This window comes from Sparus aurata, chromosome 17 (assembly GCF_900880675.1).
Source record: "Sparus aurata chromosome 17, fSpaAur1.1, whole genome shotgun sequence".
In the NCBI taxonomy this organism is placed as follows: domain Eukaryota; kingdom Metazoa; phylum Chordata; class Actinopteri; order Spariformes; family Sparidae; genus Sparus; species Sparus aurata.
This window is the reverse complement of record NC_044203.1, coordinates 32,422,924-32,437,580: the sequence shown is the minus strand read 5'-3', so window position 1 is coordinate 32,437,580 and position 14,657 is coordinate 32,422,924. Positions and strand designations below refer to the sequence as shown.

General features: G+C 36.3%; 1 protein-coding gene across 3 annotated transcripts; it reads right to left on the bottom strand.

The window, feature by feature from the left end:
- Positions 1 to 8,078: 8,078 nt before the first annotated feature.
- On the bottom strand, positions 8,079 to 14,291 carry LOC115567054 (macrophage mannose receptor 1-like). 3 transcript variants are annotated; one of them, XM_030393234.1, is made up of 8 exons: positions 14,217 to 14,291; positions 11,565 to 11,616; positions 10,592 to 10,954; positions 9,866 to 10,192; positions 9,507 to 9,566; positions 8,572 to 8,663; positions 8,290 to 8,375; positions 8,079 to 8,210 (listed from the first exon to the last, which is right to left on the bottom strand). In XM_030393234.1, exons 2-7 carry the CDS (start codon positions 11,599 to 11,601, stop codon positions 8,292 to 8,294), a joined length of 963 nt encoding a protein of 320 aa, XP_030249094.1. In that variant the 5' UTR covers positions 11,602 to 11,616; positions 14,217 to 14,291; the 3' UTR covers positions 8,079 to 8,210; positions 8,290 to 8,291. The 3 variants fall into 3 exon arrangements, with proteins under 3 accessions (XP_030249094.1, XP_030249093.1, XP_030249095.1); XM_030393233.1 differs by lacking the exon at positions 14,217 to 14,291 and adding an exon at positions 14,104 to 14,162; XM_030393235.1 differs by lacking the exons at positions 9,507 to 9,566; positions 14,217 to 14,291 and having other exon boundaries at positions 11,565 to 11,654.
- Positions 14,292 to 14,657: the final 366 nt, after the last annotated feature.

The following is a 14,657-nucleotide window of genomic DNA, read 5'->3' as shown; positions in this document are numbered from 1 at the left end:
AAAGTAAAGTAAAGTACGATATACTCAAGTACTGTACAATTTTAAGTTACTTTGCTGGAGTATTTCCTTGTTCTGCTATTTTATTTTTATTTTTATAGGCTATTAATTGTGACGTTTTACTAATCAGACACTGCTGTGGGCGCGACATTGTGTCAATGAATGTTGCATTCGAGGCATAATAGCACATTTTTAATTTCCTTTGAAAAGTCCCTGATACCGATAATCAGAAAATGCAGACTATCGGCCTGGGCTGATAATTGGTCTACCACTGATAAAAACAAATAGGAAATATTGGTGTCATTTTTGCCATTAAATTTGAATAAGTTGTGTCTTTGTGTCTTCAATACGAAATTTTATTTCCGTGTTTAAGATGTATAAAGTATCAAAATATATACCTGAACTTGAACAGAATAGTTTTCATGGCGTGTGTGCAGGGAGCACATACAGCAGATGTACACTTGAATACAACGGGACAACGGTCACTTATCATCTCAATATTTGCTGGGATTCTACAGCTAACATTTGGGTAAATTTGGTATGGGTCATTTCCTCTCAGACCACATGCTTTGCCTGAGAATACATAGTTGGCACATTAGTACATATTTAAATAAAACGATCATTCCCCTTTTCTTGTTGCTACTCAAGAAGTTGATCTTTATTTTTTGTGACAAACTAAATGATACCCTTAACTTACCGAAGAAGAGGAGAATCAGAGTCACATAACAATCCATTTCTGATCTTACTGCAATCAAGAAGGCAACCGGTCAGTATAACATGCTTGTTAGGTCACCAAACGTCATAACTGAACAGTCATCAAGTTTCAGATTATAGCTACGGGATAAAAAAAATATGAGTCCAATCATGTTACTTATTCCACATAAATATGAAGACATACTTACAAATGTAAAGTTCAGCCGTTGATTATTGGGTTTTGAAGTCTTTTCAGTAAATCTTCCACACATACAGACATCGTTGATCCATTTGACACAAGGAGCACAGCGTGAGCTGATTTTGATGGAGCTTTTGATTTTCATATGCAAATCATGACCTTGTTAAAAGTTGTCTCAGGTGGTTCATGTGTACATGAAGCCTGTCAAAGCCTCTTAATACCTTCAAATATGGATGTATTGACAAGTTGAGTAGCTGCACTTAAGATTTATAATGGATTATATACAGACATAATTTAGGTTCACCTAGAATATAATGTTACCAAATAATTTATAAAAAACTATATTTTATTAGAATTCTGAAGATGTCAAATTAGATAATAGACAAACAAAACATATCAGAAACACATTATTGTTCAGAGTATTTGTGTGAGTGTGTATTTATATTTATTCATGTACACACGTTTGTGTATATATATATACACACACACACACACATATATACACACACACATATATATATATATATATAGGAAGAGCACCTTTAACAGTAAGACGTGACAGCCATAGATTTCTGTTTCTTTATTAACGCCTTGAACATGCCACCATATATCAGCTCTTTATTAAACTGGTCACAAAGTTACTATTCAATACGCTCTAGAGATTGTATAATGCTCCAAGTTCCCAGGGTAAACACTAAATTCAGGGAAACTGCTTTCAGTTTAAGTGCTCCATACACTTGGAACATTTTACAATGTACATTTAAACTTGATACAGTTATACATATAGGTCAGTTTAAGATTTTGATTTTACTCAGTATCATAAATAAGAATTTGTCAGTACAGTAACCAAAGTATGACAGAAAAACAGAATAAAATTAGGTACATTTATCATATGAACATCTAATTAATATTACTTTTGTATTCATTCATTTTTTTTAAACCTAAAATCCATGTTTATGTCTATCTGGGAACACAAAAAAAGCAAGCAGCTAATCTTCACATTTGAGAAGCTGGAACGAGACAATTATGGTTTTACTTGGAAAATGAAAGAAAGACTAATCCATTAATCTTTTGTGCATAATTACGTAATAATAAACTTTATTTATATAGCACGTCTTAAAAACACAGTTTACAAAGTGCTTGACAAAACAAGGAAGAAGGAAGTAGAACAAACATATCAGTGTTAAATTTGACAAACGAAAATAAATGGCATTTACAGCTAAACAATTAGAAACAAATAAATAATAATGATAATAATTATAATAAAGATGAATAAAATGAGCAAAATAAAGACATGGAATGAATCACATAGGTGGAATAAACAAAACAAAAAAATTCAATATGATCAACTCAAAATGTAGGAGCAAAAGCAAAAGGACGTCGTCCCAAAAAGGCAAGTCTATAAAAATGGGTATTAAGAAGTGATTTAAAAGAAGTTACCGATCCTGCGAGCCTTATCTGAGGCAGGGCGTTCGAAAGCTGAGGGCCCTGATGGTGAAGGCTCGATCAACTTTAGTTTTTAGCCTCGACATTGGAACGGTTAGAGGCTGTGAGCTGGCTCGTAGGGAATTAAAATGTCTCTGATATAGGTCGGAGCCAGACGCAAGAGTACTTTAAAGATTATCAGTAAAATCTTCAAATCAATTCTTAAACGGACGGGGAGCCAATGAAGGGAAACTAGAACTGGGGTAATGTGATGTCGTCTGTTAAATGAATTCTGTACCAGTCGGAGGCTAACATCATATCTGTTAGTGGATTTGCAGACAAACATCTTAAGAATGTGAATTGCATTAATATTCCCTGAGTTTCTCTTCCTCCTGTTTTCTGGGCTGAATCTTCCATTGCAGATTGAAGTCAGTCCAGCCTTGACTTGTTAGCTCTGCACCAAGCTGAGGAATAAAAGAAATATACTGATTTAATATCTCAGGGCCATACTCATCAGTTGTAGACTTGAGTTATTTATGATTTTATCGTTCTTAATTATTCTTCTTAAAAAAATGAAAGACGAATAATTTTACCTGCTGCAGGATTTCGGTGTTGGTAGCTGGATCAGTTAAGTCGGCATCAGTCTGAATCGTCATCTTGACGGTTGTCTTCAATCTAAAATGTAAAACTAAGGAGTACAATAAAGATGATTGTTAAAAAAAAGTGACACAAATTTGATTGACAAAACCCTGAAGAATTTCTCTCTGTGGGTGAAAGGTCACCTTGATGACAGATGAAAGGAAAGTTGCTCTGACAGTTGTCGTCATCCCATTCATGTTGAGGATTTTCAGCCATACAGAATTGATTCCCATTATAGTTATTTGGGCTGCCACTTCTCCAAAATCTAAAAGAGCTCTGGGTGTCGTCGGACCAAGTCCACGGCACTCGGTACAGACCAATCCAAATTTCAGCATAGCTTGGTTTTGCAGAATACACGTCACTGTTTTCTTTGGTGTTCTCGATGGTCGGCAGGTCTGTGTAGTGTTCTCTGCAGTATGCTTGAGCAGATTGCCATGTTTTTGAATATGAGATGTACACATAGGTTTTCTCAGTTTGGTTTGTAGCTGCAGTGGACAGAAATGAAACAAGTTTAACAGTTAATTAAATGATTCCTGGTGCATCACAGTTGTCTCTTCTGTGCAATGAGGCCACAGTTACACTATGATTTCACTGGCTAACAGGGAAAGCTGTGTGTGAGAGTTATGTCATGTTGGCCTTGAAAATATGATGGGCATTTTTTACTATTTTCTGATATTTTATAGATCAACAAACAATTTATGTATTTGTAAAAAAAAGAATCATCATTAAATTGATCAGTGAAAATAGTAGTTTTTTTAAACGGTAGTTTTGACTCCAACAAAGAAAGTGAGTCTAAAAACGATCTGAGATGGCAACAAACAAAGAGAGTTTAAGTTTAAGCCAGAAAGTACAATACATAAACTCAAATCTTTTCTTACCTTTGTAACAAACAAAACTCCTGAACATTTGACAGGGCGCATCATACCAGCCTCCAGCACTGCCCATAGTAACGCAGTTGTCCTTTCCTTGTGCACTATTTGGTTGTCCAGAAGCCCAGCTGTTGTAACCAGTTTTGCTTGTTTCCCCAGTTGCTGACAATCTCCAGGAGTTCGTGTCATTGCCCATAACTTCCTTCCAGGACTTTGGGTCATCCTTCAATCCTATCCATGCCCACGAATAGGAGAAATCGGGTTTGAGCCTGCTGATATCATCAACGCTTTCGAAGGTCGCCAGGTCAGTGTACTTCTCTCTGCAGTATTGCTGAGCATCGCTCCAGGTCATTAAAGTGTTAATGTAGTAGTACTTTCGCATTGTGAGCTGTGAGCAGGAGCTGAAGCTAAATCCTGAGGATTGATGAAAGAACGTGCATTTAGTAAACATGAATCATTTGCATCAATTTACACTATTTAAAACAATGTCGTAATTTTAAAGAAAATAAATAGCTGATGTAGATAATACACACTCACAAAAAAAATCATTAAATCCAAGTAATTCATGCATATTAGATATTTGGTATTGTGTAATTTTCATTTAGACCAGATACTTGGAATCAGAATTTACACATGTAGCTTTTCAATACTTGGTAATTTTAATACTCACCTTAACAATGGGATTAATATTGTTACTACTCAAGAAGTTTAGCTGATAAAAACACCCGTTCCACGAATACCAGCACCCTTTCGTTGATCAATACATTTTATAAGAATCTTTCTGGCATCCAGACAGTGTCAATGTTGAGTCTGTTTTCTTTTTCAGAAATTCTCTTTTAATTTGTGTTGTAGGAGGGTTTACTTGTGATAGAGTTAAGAAACAGAAACTTGAAACAAACTAAATGTCAGTCTTTTGTTGTTTACTGTTGAATCCTGGGTCATTGGTGGTGAATATTATTTTAAATTTGCCTAATTGTAACCTTCAAAAAACAGCAGGAAAAAGTCAAGCTGGTGTTCTAAAATACCCCAATCAAAAAAATGCAAATGACAGTTGTTGGGGCATTAAACCAACTATCTGCAATCCAAATGTGGCAAATCTAACAAAGGCTATTCATCTTTACTCCTTCAACCGTCACACCATCAGTGATGACAACAACAAAATTCAATCGATTTGCAGATTTTGAGAAGTATGACACCCCTACTCATAACTTCTGTCTTTAGTCCTGGTTATTTAATATATTTCATTAATGTTGGTGAAAAACTAAACATTTCAGTAATCAATTAATCCACTTTGACAAAAAGATTGTGTTGTGGTCAAACACATCTCCATTCGTAAGGCTATTTCAGAATTTGGTTGAAAGCATTTCTGTGGAAAACTGGTTCAGCATTTAACTAGATATTTTTAACAATTTTTAAAATGATGGTATTTTTGGCTTCTGCACAAAATAACCGCCAGATGTTTTCAGAATATTTTATCCTTTTATCAGTGCATAAATCTCTTCCCTGTTGATTTATTCTTTGTCTTTACCTTCAGGCCTTTATACTGTATAGGCTGTAAACTGAAAACAAAAACCCACATACCTACATGAAATTATGTAAATGACCTTTGACCTTACCAAAGATGAGGAGACTCAGAGTCACGTAACAATCCATTTCTGATTTCTGATTGAACAAGAAGGCAAGAGGTCAGTAATACATGCAAGTTAACACTACACTGTGCTTGTGTGTAGAGGCACCTTGAAAAGAATGTAGAAATGAAGTACATAGATATATTGGTGGTGTGCTTTGTATTTCTGGGACCATTTTAATTGGATTTCGTGGTTACCAGTAATCAGGAAGTCCATATTAAAACTGGATTAAATTTGTTGGAAAAGATGACCTAAAAATGTTGCCGTTAAAAAAATGTTCATATGAGAAACACATAATAATAATAATAATAATACATTTTATTTGTACAGCGCTTTTACAGCTCTCAAAGACGCTTTACATAAAACCAAAAACAGAGGAAAAATACATGAAAGTTATCCATGTTCCTGTTTAGATATCACTACACCTTCTGACCTGCAGTTCATCAAATCATTTAGGATTTCGTTTAGGATTTCCCAATCAAAGCAAGTTCCAGATTCAAACAATTTTGTTCAATATTAAGGAATGGAAAAAAAACACACACAAAAAAACAGGAGCAAATCAAAAGCAGTAATGATTCCTCTGCATTCCATATTTATTATGAAGGTTGAAGTGGTTTTCTCAAACATCTTAATAAATCACTTTGAATATAAAAGTATACTTACAAGTTTAAAATCCAGTCATCAAATGTGGTTCAAAGATATCCTCCAGCAATACGTGTACAAGACTTCTGCGCATTTGAGGACAAACAGAAGCTTTTAACATTAAATACTTGATACCATTTCCATATGCAAAGCGTGGCTTTCGTAAAATTCATTGGGGGTTGGTTAGGTTATAAATATCCTGCACCTTGTAGATCATTAGTTTAGCATAACAGATATAAAGTCCCTTGATTCTTTTTCTTCTCAACCTCTTTTACAGCTGCACAAACTGATTCTTTGGACAATAACATGACCTTTTTAAGACCAGATTCATAACAGAGCAGCACACCAGAAATGTATTTTGACCCAATGTTTTATAAACCAACAGGAGTATTTTATAGTAAATAATGTGACACATAGAAAGCCAGTACAAACATTAGATTGTGTTCATGAGGACTACAGCCGTGAAACAACAGTGTTGCATGGACAAGTGAGGGCAGCAGAAACAAGAAGTACATCCAACAACAACAACAGACATACTGAATTATCACCTTTGAAATAGCAGACTGTGACCCACTTTTAAATCCAGCAGTTGTGGACCAACATTAGCATTGATTGAGAGTTGTGCGCTGGCCAGAAAGTCCAATACTCTCTACTTTTAATGCAGTTTCACTCTCCATCAATTCCCCAGGGAAATATTTAGCTCCATTATGTTCGTCAGCCAGTTGTTTTTTTTGGTGAGGAAGTGCAGATAGTTTTTAGAGTTGCACTTTGAAAAAGCAGCCGGGAAATGGTCCCTTTTAGAGAGTGGCAGACGGAAAATTAAGGGCCAGACAGACAAACAATGAGCTGAAACGCATTGTAAAGCTTTTGTTAAGCTGTGGGGAGGTTCAGATATAGCAGGAAATTCTCCGTTGGTTCACCACTACAAGTAACCCTGATAAATTGTGAAAACTAAAATGGCAGATCAATATGTTAATAGCTGAGAAAGTTCACACAAATCTCTGTCCCTTTATCTGGATCTACACCAAACATTAATGGGGTCTGTTGTACCCATCCTCCATCCAAGTTTCATGGAGATCCTTTCCATAGTTTTTGCGTAATCTTGCTGACAAATCAACCAACCAAGAAATGGACAAGGGTGAAAAACCATCAACAGGCAGGAAATGAGCAAGCAAATCTCTGATTGGTGATTTCTTATTCAAACCAGTCAAATTAGATGTAAATTGTTCAGTGTCTCTGCTGCTGCTGTATTTGTCTTTGTTTACTACAACTGAAGATCCCTGCTCATGTAAAATAAGACGGTCTTTCAGTGTAAATGATGTGTGTGAGTGAACTAGGCTGGATCTTGTACTTTTGGCCCTTTCCATTCATATTCTCATCAACCAACATCACAAACAACACATTGCAATTAGTCATTGTAAAATATTAAAGTGTTCAAGTCGGATTTTACATTTTATATGTCCGACTTCCAAATGGAATTGCAAGCTTTCTGCAGTTCATGCAAAGTCTTAAATATAATCAAATGCACAGAAGTGCGAAGTAGAGTCAGTGTCTCACAAGTTTGTTTACAGTTGGATTTATTTGTTAAACCAATGCAGCCATCCCTGCTGAGGTTTACTGAAGGTAGGAATATTCAATAATACCAGAGTTATTGAATTTGTTTTAATGGATGTATTCGACTGTTTTATTTCATAACCAATAAATCCACCAACACTGCAGGATACTTTAAAAAAGAAATTAATTAAGAAATAATTGAATGACAACAAATATCAGAGAAATTAAATGGAAAACAAATATTTCTATATATGGTATATAGTAGTATATATAGTATAGTATATATCACACAAGATGTCTCAAACAGGCTGCCATATATATATGTATATATATATATACATATATATATATATATATATATATATATATATATATATATATATATATATATGTATATATTTAACAGAGATATGTACATGCTGAGTGCTCTTATATGGGACAAAACATTAATATATCCTATGCGTTCTACAGTAACTTGTTGAACTGTATACAATAAACCGTCTTTGTTTGAGCAACGTTGTGGTGCAGCTTTCTGGGAGTTGCTCTCACAGGGTCAACCAGTACCTACATGGAAAAAAGACAAAAAACATGTTGGTATTTAGAGAAGCTTCACTGTGCGCGGCGTGTGTGTCATTGTGCTTACCTCTAATCATTTGTCCACTTTACTGGCAGTTTCGTCCAGGTCAGTTTCATCTCATACAATCCCTGTTTAGCAAATTCTATATGCAACTAAAAAAAGGAGAGAAATGTTACAGTCATCACTATGTAGCAAGTACAAGTGTAACCACACACACACTCACACAAACACATTTTCTTTGTGAGGACCAGGTAAAATGACCTCACAAGTAAAAATGTCCTCACAAGAAAGGTTGGATTTCTCACAAGTATAGCAACACACACACACACGCACACACACACACTATACCTGCTGCTGCAGATCAGCAATGATTGCAGGATCTTCCACGTTTGCCTTGGACCTGATCTTCATCCTCACCACTGTTTTCTTTGATTTGTTAACTGGACAGGGTCACAAACAGAAAAATCATTTATGTTTGCTTAAAGCTGTTTTTGATTGACAAATCCCAAATGTTCTCCAGTGCATTAAGATTGATTGCTATTCTTAGTCTTAGTAAATTCACTTTATTTTGGATTTTGTATCATTGGACAAACAAAACAAAGGAAATGTGATCACATCACATTTGACTTTAGATTACTGACAGTTTATATATTTATAGACCAAATACTTAATTGATTAATTGAGGAAAAAATATTGAAATTCATTTATAGGGGATTTGATTTTAGTAAACCAGCATCAGTAAATGACTTACTTGTTCAGACTTCACTTTGAACCAGCATAGCATGATTCCCTCCCACCCCTCCAAAAAGAGAATGCTTTCTATTTGATTCATTCTTACTTGATGATATGTTGCGGTTTCTTTCTTGTGTGTAATGTACCTATTGTAAGTCGCTCTGGACAAAAGCGTCTGCTAAATCCTCTAAATCTAAATCTAAATGTACATCTAGAAGTTTTTAAACTTGTTTTAAAAGGTCTTCATCAATAATATTCTGAATTAGACAAATGTTGCAAAGGAGTGATACATTTTGCTTCTTTCTGATCTCTGATCAGTTGCACATGCACAGTACTGATCAGGCAGCTGACTAGGCTCAGACCACATGGAAACCACAGTATTTTATTTCTAACTTTAATCTCTCTTTCAAACTCAGCACTGACCTAACGATGTCCAAGTGTCAACAGAGACGGACAGAAAGACATCAACAAGCCAAAGGCCTTAACTTCAACACGTGCTAGTAAACTGTACACTATCGCGCCTAAAAGGAAAGTAAAATCAGTGTGTTCACCCGAGTGTTTTGTTGAAATCACAGCCGAACCGAGCTGGAGGGGATAAAAATCTGTGACTCCTGCAAGGTTAATCGATACGGGAGTTAATTCTGTTGATATACATTCACATTGCACACAAAAGCCAGATGTTAAACATCTATTAGTAGTTCTTAGGCCAGTGTTAAAGGGGAGGTAGATTGACTAGCAACAAAATGTTTCCAGAATATAAAGCAGTCAGCATGTAATGTACATAATTACATTTCTTATCCAACTGATTCTACCTCGGCACTCAAAATATGATGTGTGCAGCAAAACACAGCTGCAATGTCATGTCTGGCATCTAACTCAAGCTTTAATACAAGGTAAATGTGATTCATACTTCCATAGCAGAAAAAAGGGTATGTTGCGTTGCACTGCTCATCAGTCCAGGTTCCATTTTGCAGCTCTACAGCTGCACAGTTTTCTTCTCCGGTCTGGTCACTAAATTCATAAGTTGTCCAGTTCATGAATGTGGGATAATTTCCGGTTTCTGACCAATACCAGCGTCGAAGTCCACTGAGGCCAATCCACACCATTTCACCATCCACTGTCCACACTGGGGTGACATGATCTCCGGGAAAAGTGGCCAGGGTTGCTTGTTGATCTTCACAGTGGGTAAGGGCATCCGCCCAAGTCAGTGTTGTTGAACCAAATAAGTACCTTCCACCTCAAAAGAAGTGATAGAAATGGTGATACACAGGTTTTCAATGTACCATTAATAAATAAATCCAAACAGCTGTTGCAAGTTTTAACTTTCATTCTTTGAGAAAGCTGATGACAGTCTACTCGAGTAAAATTGTTAGCAAATCACATCAATATCAGTCAGTTTAACAGTATACTATGTCAGTTTAGCTAAATATAAGTATCAGATTAGACTTGGTTGGGATCAGGGCCACGTAAATCTTGGAAAGGTTTTTGAATTTAACACCTTCATCTTCAAAACTATGTACAGCTGTCAGATAAATCTGGTGGAGTATAAAAGTCATTTCTCAAATGTATAAAATTAGCCAGTCTTCTAAAATGAAGATAGTGCCAGAATTACTTACGGTAATTGTGATTTACCCACCTCGAATACACAAAGGATGCCGTAATAAGGCGCACCTGTTATCCCTCCAGTATCCATCTTTAGTCATGACTACACACACTTCCATGGTATTGACAATGTGCGGCTCACCGGTTTCCCAGTTGGTAAATGTGATTTTTTTCCCATCCACCCATCTAAAGAACATCATCCTGGACAGTCCTATCCAGGCCTTGTATTTGTATCCCCCAGCAGCAGTGTTCATCATTGTGGTTAGGTTTTCCTTGTTAAGTATTTCGGCCAGGTTGGTGTGATGGTCGATGCAGTAGTCTTGTGCGTCAGACCAAGTCATGTTCTTGTCGACAAAGTAGTAGACATTTAGAGAGGAAGCAGATGGGATGCAGAAACCTGAGGAGGAAAGTAGATTTGTAGGAATGTAGGATGTTGAATATGAAATACATTTTACTAAGAAATAAGCAGGATAGCAGGAAGTATACAGGATCCTAATGATCCTGTTTCAGTGGAACTGAATGTTCAAGATTAGTGTGTTAGCCGACAAGTGTTTTTAATACAGTCGGATTTCTATCAACATGTATGAGGCTGGCTCGTATTCATAGTTTGTGTGTTAGAAGAAAAGTATTCAGTAATTTATTATAAAGTATTTCATTGGAGGTTGTGTTTTGTCTGTTTGGTGGTGTTAATGAAACGGGAATGTCCGTGTTAGTTAGAATGAAGTGTTTGTCAGTAATGATCTCATTATGCATTCTACGTGAAATGATAGCGTGAGGGAAAAAAAGTAAATCCCACATACAGGGTCCTGCTGCTGTACACGCTAGTTTGTTAATGCACCAAATTTTGATTAATGTGCGGCTGAAGCTCCAATCCTTTTTCCCCATTTAATGCATAAAAAGATACTTCTTCCACCATTGCTATAAACACCGCAGTTGGAAATCAGACTACACAAAGGCATGTTCCGATACTATATCATCGATCAATCATAACATAAATCACATCTCACCTGTAAGCACAAGTAACACAAACACAGTCTCGTCCATGTTGACTTTGATTAACTGTGGATGACATAAAAAGATCCGACATGAGAGCTGAATGATGCTCACACATTTAAAAAAGACTCTTTACTGTCGGCCGACATCGGCCTCCTAGCTGTTACACAGTGAAACTGCTTTTAGCTCAAATGCAGCACAGAACCTGAAGATAAGCAGTAAGAGATCAAACACGTACAGTTTGCTTTTGATTATAAACTTCTGTTTGTGTTTGCCTTTTTATTACCGTCTTTGAGCCTGAGCATCATTTAAAAAGACTTTTTGTACCCTGTGTGACTATAAAGTCAAACCATTACATGTTTAGTTCATACATACAAAATTTAAAACTTTAACTTACAGACCTCAGATTTCTTGAGTCGTCCTCTTCAGTGTTTGACTACTACGGTTGTTGTGTCTGAGGCTGTTTTTATATTATAATGCAAATCAGTACAGTATGAGTTACAGTTGAATGATAAACTTTGAATGAGGCAGATCAGTTGAGAAAACTGTGACACACCCTTGCGTGCAAAAATAACATTTTCCTTTTCCTTTTCCTTTTCCAGTAGAGCAAGTTTGGCTTTGATTGATCTCGCATATATGAGATATTTTTAGACCTCCAAACCTGAATGTATTTATTGTGTGTGACTCAAAAACGTTCAGGTTGATTCCAAATGTCCTCGTGTATGAATTGTTCTTAGTTGGTAAATGCTTTTCCCTATAATCCACCAGTCCAGATATGTTTACATAAAACATGTTAAAAAACCTTTTAATACTTTATTTTGATAAGCCTTCAGCCAGTTAACTTAGCTTAGCATAAAGACTGTAAGGCTTAACACGATCGAACATGTCTATAAGTGAGCTTTAGGGTTGCTGTTAGTGTATTTTTGAATTTTTGGACTGCTTTGGCAACCAGGCTAGCTGCTTCCTCCTGCTTCGCATCTTTATGCTAAGCTAGCCTGCTGCCTGTGTAGCTTCATATTTTAGATACGATCATGAGAGTTCTTATGTAACTCTTAGCAAAAACAGAGTTTTTAATATGTAGACGCACAAGCTGCCACTGATCTGACATCAGTGTTAAATCAAACTTTATTGATACTTGAATGTTTTAATGTAGAGTGGACTTTTTTTGTTTTAAGATTAATGACACAAACCATCAGACTGGAGATTCATGTTTGCCTGTGCTCTTCTTTTTGTTTACTACATTTACATCATCATCAGACCTGGATAGAAGTTGTCATTATGTGGTCAGTTACATTTGAATGGAACATCAAGAAAGCAAATTACTTGATATTTGCAACTTGGCTGAGTCAGAAGCTCAAGAAAAATTTTCCCGAAAAGAATCGGACGAATTAGAAGAACTTAAAGGTTCCCGGTGATGTTGATATACCCATGATGTGTTTTGTAGAAAACTCCCCATAGCACCCTTTACCCCAAAAAACATACTTGATCCTTCAGGGGAAAACAATTGACAGAGAGATCTACTACACAAAAGTCAGATCCTAGAGGAGATTTCATCTATTGTTTCTTGTTCTTTCTCATAAAGAGCCTTTTGTACCACATTCAAGTATCCTAGTTCAGAGCTCAGTCAGAGCATATTATTTAGATAATTAAATGTCATAAAAAATGTAATTTTAAATTCTACTACATGAATAGCACCAAAAATGTAGTACTTTTTGACTGACGCATCTCCATTATCATTAGTGGATGTAAATGCTGTGTTGCCAGTTGCATTTGAATGTTACATACAGTGATTTGAATACAAAGACAATCCAGTCAAGTTTTGTCTGTGGAGAAGAAAAACACTTAGTGAAGTGTGTGTGTGTGTGTGCGCACGTCACAGATGTTATTCTACATTAAGATGATGGCAATTAACCCTCAAACATCATACTCTGTATTAGAAACACACACATACAGACATTTTAATCAATCAAATTTTTTTTTTTCAAAATTAACAATCTCTCTAAACAGAAATGTTATTCTGTTTTACTTTGTTTATATTTGGTGGACCCTGCCACCTTTCTAGCTTGACACAGCGTAAAAAACATAAGGAAATTTTTAGATCATTGCAGTCGACAATTGTCAATATTAACTGTTTTTTAGTTTATATCGGATGATTTGTTGTGCCGCTACGGGTGCTCCCACTTTGATTGTGTTTGATCGAGGTCTCCTTTATTCCCCCTGTAACAGAAAAGAGGATTTTGTTGAAACTCGATCGTGATTTAAAATGAGTTGCAGGTGAACTAGAGCGTTGGACTCTAAACTAATTTATGTTTGTCAGCAATTTGCATTTGAAGAGCTTTGAATGCAAAGGCAGTCTGCTCGTGTTTAAATGTTGAAACCCCTGCTGGAAAAAACAGCATAGCCCAGCACCAAAACACAACAGATGCTGGTCTTGCTAGTGACTGGTTACCAGCAAGACCAGCATCTGTTGTGTTTTGGTGCTGGTTTTGGTGCTGGGCTATGCTTTCTTTTCCAGCAGCGACTTGGAGACATGGAAAACAAATCTGTGCTTACCTTTAAATACAGAAATAAAATAACTGTGATTATAGGTTTATACCAGAGAGAGTTTAGGCTTTAAGGGACAGATTCAGGATGAGCGTGAGGGCCCACCGGGTGCCATTCCCCACCTCTTGTAAGCCTTCACGAAAAGGCCGTCATCACACCATGACTGGCTGGGAGGGGAACGCTCCAAGCTGCTTCCACTCCTCAATTAGGAGTCAGTCTTCTTACCCTCTACATATGTGATCTGAATCTCCTGCAATTAGTCAAGATGGATTCTGAAAATCAGCCCAAAACATAAGAAAGATAGCAAGTCTTAAACAACGGGACTGCGATACAGTTCCACACTGTTTTACTTTATTTGTATTCGGCGGACCCTGCCACCTTTCTAGCTTCAGACAGTGTTCTGGGGACCTAATTTTCCTCTGAGAACCGCTTGTTTATTCAGTTATGTTTGTATCATTGCCTCATTCATATTAATGAGGCAATATTTGTGTTGATATTACAGTTCTCTTCCCTATAACTACATAGTGCCCCTTAAATTCATGTGTGGGTGTATTCAGAAGACC

Excerpts from the sequence above, each read along its gene's own strand:
- LOC115567054 (XM_030393234.1), bottom strand. The coding sequence starts at position 11,601 with ATGGACGAGACTGTGTTTGTGTTACTTGTGCTTACAG. Across the intron at positions 10,955-11,564 it reads TGTGTTACTTGTGCTTACAG|GTTTCTGCATCCCATCTGCT; the intron begins GTGAGATGTGAT and ends TTTCCTCCTCAG. Across the intron at positions 8,664-9,506 it reads GATTTCAACAAAACACTCGG|TTAACAAATCAAAGAAAACA; the intron begins GTGAACACACTG and ends GACCCTGTCCAG.